Source organism: Sciurus vulgaris, assembly GCF_902686455.1.
Source record: "Sciurus vulgaris genome assembly, chromosome: 8".
In the NCBI taxonomy this organism is placed as follows: Eukaryota; Metazoa; Chordata; class Mammalia; order Rodentia; family Sciuridae; genus Sciurus; species Sciurus vulgaris.
Window position 1 is genome coordinate 13,586,889 of NC_136468.1, and position 5,712 is coordinate 13,592,600.

Here is a 5,712-nt window from a genome sequence, read left to right on the forward strand (position 1 = left end):
AATGTGAAACCACAAATAAGAGGGACTACTATATCCCCTACTTAGAATAAACTTTAGATAAACAGAAGTGGTTATCATTGTTTTCACTTTCCTATTTTTATTGTAATTTAAAATAAGAACTATCCTATCATTTCTTAGGAGAACAAGTTGTTCCTTCTTAAATGAAAAGCTAACATGGATATACAAGATCAGAATTACTATGATGACACAAAGTATATCAAGAGCCAATGTCAATTAACACCAAGGGTGCAAGTTCCAGATATTGTTTAGGACAAACGTTCACGCTTGAGAAAACAGAGAACTTTAGGTTTTGTCTGGGAATGCAGAAACCTGGAGCTTTGTGACCTGTGACCTGTGACCTCACTGCAAGTTATTTTCCTATTGTGGGGAATACCTTCCACCAGGTGGGTCTTTGGCTTCCCTTCCCATAACCTTCTGGAAAATGGAAAAATGTAGTTGTTTAAATTTGGTGCTGAGTCACCTTCCATGTGTTAGAGAAGTGAATCTAAATTTAGATACGTGAGTTTCCAGTGAAATCATTTTTCTGGCTCCTGTGGCCATGGGCGTCAATGACAAACTGGAGGTATAAATACCTGTGGGTGAAAAGACTTCATCCCATTCCCAGTCCAGACCCAGTGAGCCACCATGAAGACCTTCATCCTCCTTGCTGTCCTGGGAGCTGCTGGTGAGTCTTGTTAATGAACAGTCAGCAGGTGTCAATCCTTGATGTGCAATTGCCTTGTGCTCAGGAAAACCACCATTAATGCTGGAGGCAGCCTCTGTACTCAGGAAGGGTAAAATGTCTAAGCAGCAGGGTCAGGTATATAGGGTTAGGATAATGAAATCTCACTTGTCCTAGGAAGGTCATGGTCATTAGGACAGGTTTGGCATAGAGAAGTCAAACTTGTCCTGAACTTCTAGGGAAATTCTATGAAGAAGGAGAGAAAAGGAAATAATATTTCACGTGAAAGAAATGTCTGCCTTGACCTTTCTAAGAATTTGGAGTCAACGACTGAAACTAACCCATGCTTTTTTTGTTTGTTTTTAAGATGCTGTGAGTATCAAGGGTTGGGCCTCCTGGATACTAAAGAGCTAGTTCTTACTCAGAATCCAACACACAAAGGCATATTATTTTCAAGAATAAATACTGTAGTCTGTTGTTGTTGTTGTTGCTACAACTTTCCTAATGATATCTCCTGACATAAAGTCACATGTCATTAAATCATGAAAACATAAATGACTATTTCTATTTCAATACTAGTAATTTTTATACTACTCAAAAGTAATACTTCTTCCCAAATTGGGTTGATTTAAATTTGGTACATGTAGTTTCTTGTTTGGAAACTTCTATGCTAACCTCATTTTAAAATATTGGGCTATGGTGAATTGAACAGCTATGAACATTGATGTGGCTGTATCTCTGTAGTATGCTGATTTTAAGTCCTTTGGGTATAGGCCAAGGAGTGGGATAGCTGGGTCAAATGGTGGTTCCAGTCCAAGTTTTCTAAGGTATCTCCACACTGCTTTCCAGAGTGGCTGCACTAATTTGCAACCCCACCAGCAATGTGTGAGTGTACCTTTTCCTCACATCCTCACCAACACCTATTGTTGCTTATATTCTTGATAATTGCCATTCTAATTAGGGTGAGATGGATGATGATACATAACGGGGCATGGAAGGGAGGCAAGAATGGAGGAAAGATGGATTGTATAGAGGAAAAAGAGGGGTGGGGGAAGGAAAAATAACAGAATGAGACAAACTTCATTACCCTACGTACATGTATGATTACATAAATGTTGCAACTCTACTTTGTGTACAACCAGAAAACAAGTTGTACCCCATTTGTGTACAATGAACCAAAATAAATAAATTAATTAAAAATATATTGGAAAAATAGGGTTCATAAAATAGAATCACAGACATTTGGAATGGTAAGATGTCTTGATAAATCAATAGCCCATACTAGAATATGCTGAAGACTTTGATAACTGTTACAAAGGTAATTGGGTTAAGGTTAGTATGGGGGAGTGGAAACTTAACAATGTTCTGTCAAATTATTTAATGGAAATTTTAGACTTGAACCAAGGAGACAAATTGAGAGAATAAAAGGACACAACTCTCACTTCCTTCCAGACCAGAATGTTCTCTGATGGCTTTTCAAAGTTTCTTTCTGTTATCTTATGGAGAAAGCTATCCAACACCAATATCCCATCCACCAGCACAGACATACACCAACAAGATTACTAGAGAGCTTTCTATTCCCATGACTCAGAAGCAGAGTTTTGAGTAAAAAGCATTCTTTATGGTGATCAGGCATATATTGTATAAAGTGTGGTGTGTATGTGTGTGTGTGTGTATGTGTGTGTGTGTGTGTGTGTGTGTGAAAGCAACATAAAAAACATGACAGAGCAAATTTAAAGCATAAATTCAAACATTAGAGGCTAGTTAATAATATTACAAGTGTTAAGTGGTAAAGATAGGAAATATTTTTAAAAAGACATACCTTAAACCACCATGCTCTGTTTCATTGTGACAATAAAAAATGCCATCTCTTTTCTGGTTAGTCTGCAAAAACTTCACGGTGGCATAGAAATTTCAAGACAGATCTGTTTAACAGAGTTCTCAACTTTTTCCCGTCAGTTGCACTTCCCATTGATGGCGATGAGGACAAGATTGTCGGGGGCTACACCTGTGAGAAGCATTCCCTGCCCTACCAGGTGTCCCTCAACATTGGCTTCCATAACTGTGGCGGTTCCCTCATCAGTGACCAGTGGGTACTGTCTGCAGCTCACTGCTACAGTCCGTAAGTGATCAATGCTCAAATGCCGTTCTCTAAGACCAGTTCATTCAGTGGGACCACCAGAGCACAATCAGGGCAGACCACAGAGTGATGTTTGGGAGACAAAGCTTCAGGTCCTCAGAGCCCAACTATACCCTCAAGAATCGTGTGATTTATGGGGGGACAGTTTCATGAAGCAATGTCCTTATTGTTTTTCATGTCTTCCTAAATGTTGGTGCAAAAGATGAGGGAAACAGTGGCTGATGGATCATCCCCAGAATCAGCTGCAGAGTACGAATCAGTACAGTCCTTCCCATCACCACTCAACAAGAAACAATGGTGTGTGGAGGGAACAAAATGCATCACACTCCCAGTGAAACATTACAAAGTGCATGATTCTTTCTTCCTAAGTATTCTGCTATGATTCTCACTCCTGCCTCATCTCCCTATGACACTCAGTGATGCTAACTGGTGGAGAAGTGGCAGGTGCTCCACCCATCTCCTTTTCATCTCCAACTATTTTGTTGGGTCATTTGGTGTCCACTCCTAGACCTTACTGTTTGAACGAGATGATGGACTATGATTATTTATTAGCAGTGAAACTTATCTAAGGAATTCTCTGACCTCCTCCACGTTTGGTACTGCCTTAAGTACATGATTACCATGTGACCAAGAGTTGAAGAGAATGGTATTTGTGTTTGGGCTCATGCTTGGAGGATCAGGAGGAGAAGTCCAAGTTCATACCCAGGAAACTATATATTCTTAACACCAGGAAAATTCAGGTGCGTCTGGGAGAACATAACATCAATGTCATTGAGGGTGATGAGCAATTCATTGATGCAGCCAAGATCATCCCACACCCCAACTATCATCAAACCACTTTTGATAATGACATCATGCTGATCAAACTGAAGTCACCTGCTACCATCAGCTCTCGAGTGTCCACTGTCTCTCTGCCAAGATCCTGTCCAACTGCAGGGACTCAGTGCCTCGTGTCCGGCTGGGGCAACACCCTGAGCTCTGGAAGTAAGTGTCACCTGGAACACAAGTACCAAGTCTGAGAGCATCGGAGGTGAAAGATAAATGTAGGATCATTTAGTCTAATGCAAGGCAAAGCTCACAGTTTACTATTGGAAATAAGCAGGCTTAGGTTATACTACTTAAGTAGGGAAGATTCCTTTACTGAGAGCATGCAGAGCACACAACAGAAATGAACTTATTAGAAAGAAGTAAGGGTATTTAACTGAAGTATGGGTAGTGATCTACAGAGAACTAGACCTGTGCAGGGAAATAGAGGCTGAGGGTTTTGATAATGCTGAAGTCTACACCCACTTTATGAAAGTCTCTAGACTTGAGAGAGTGCCCCCTAATTTTACGGTTAGAGCAGGAAGAACTTGTTGATCATAACCAAAAAATTCTCCCAAATTATGGGACTATCCTGAAAGACAGGAGGGGCAGTGGAAAAAACATTTTTTCCTGCCATGTTGTGAGTAACCTCCCATTTGCACTGCTTCACTCAACAGTCAAATATCCTGATCTTCTGCAGTGTCTGGATGCTCCTGTGCTCTCAGACACTGCTTGCCATGAGGCCTACCCAAGAAAGATCACTAGCAACATGTTCTGTCTGGGCTTCCTGGAGGGTGGAAAGGACTCCTGCCAGGTGAGTTTCTGCTACTCCATCTCCATCCAGCTCTATCTCACTCTTCTTCGTCATATTTTTTCCTTTTCCAAAACACAGAATACTGTAAAACTGACCCCAGGAATGATTGTGAGAAGTGAGCTGTATCCTTGAGAGAATTACAAGTTTTCTTTCTGTGACATGGATGATGAATGTTAAGGGGAAATAGATGAACAGAAGATGATGTGTAAGCCTTGATATCCAGGTACCCTTCTCAGGGGTACCTGGTGGAATGGAACTGCTGTAAGAGGAACGGGGCTGGTGTGATAGTAGTCAATCTCTTCAGTCTTCACTTTTGCTTGAGTCTATGGATTTACTAAGAAAATAGGAGGGGCTACAGGGAAAAGAGGAACAGTAAGTATATAGAATGAGATTGAGGGTTGGCTTTCCAGGGGTAGAGAAGGTGCTCATGGAGGATCAGCAGCCTGAAATAACAGTCCTAGGATAAGGAGGGAACCACATGCAGCCCATTCTGCCCTCTGGACATGAGAAAGATCTCTCATTGTCTTTTCCTTCTTCCTCAGTGTGACTCTGGTGGCCCGGTGGTCTGCAATGGAGAGCTCCAGGGCATTGTCTCCTGGGGCTATGGCTGTGCTCTGAAGGGCAAACCTGGTGTCTATGCCAAAGTCTGCAAATACCTGGACTGGATTCAGGAGACCATCGCTGCCAACTAAACACCTTTATCTCTTCATGAGCCAATCCTGCTAGTGAACTTCTCCTTCCATCTATGCCTGAAATCAAAATCTCAATAAAACCATTTTACAGCATACTACATCTGTCCAAGAATGGTCCCTGCTTTGGTTTTGATGAGCTTTCTCCTGAAACTTGCTACAAGGAAGAAAGTTAACAGACCTCTTTATTTAATGGATAGAATTTGAAAGTTTATTTAGTCCTTCATCAAACCTAATCAATCTAAATTAACAATCACCTGTTATATGGCAGACTCTCAGTGACATTGCAGATAAGAAAGTAAAGAAGGTTATTCCTAACACCTTATTTTTTAAAAAATAATTACTAGGTTCTTTATTAACGTACAACCTGTATTTTGGGGGGGCAATTGGGCTGTAATACACATTTGGTCATACTTTTTTCTTGGTAGATCAAGAGTTCATAGCTGACAACAAATGACAAAACTAAAGTACCACAAGTTAAAATCAATTGCCAAAATCATCAAAGCTCTTAGAGCAAAGCTTCGATGAAGCCCAAACTGTCTTTGTTCACAGTGCATTGCTGCTTCTGTGACAGACATTCTGC

At 40.9% G+C, this 5,712-nt stretch overlaps 1 protein-coding gene across 1 annotated transcript; it reads left to right on the forward strand.

The window, feature by feature from the left end:
- Window positions 1-645: 645 nt before the first annotated feature.
- LOC306668782 (cationic trypsin-3-like) lies at window positions 646-5,132 on the forward strand (the record flags this gene model as incomplete). Its single annotated transcript, XM_079152534.1, has 5 exons — window positions 646-685; window positions 2,642-2,804; window positions 3,553-3,806; window positions 4,304-4,440; window positions 4,983-5,132. 5 exons carry the CDS (start codon window positions 646-648, stop codon window positions 5,130-5,132), a joined length of 744 nt encoding a protein of 247 aa, XP_079008660.1.
- Between the last annotated feature and the right edge of the window lie 580 nt (window positions 5,133-5,712).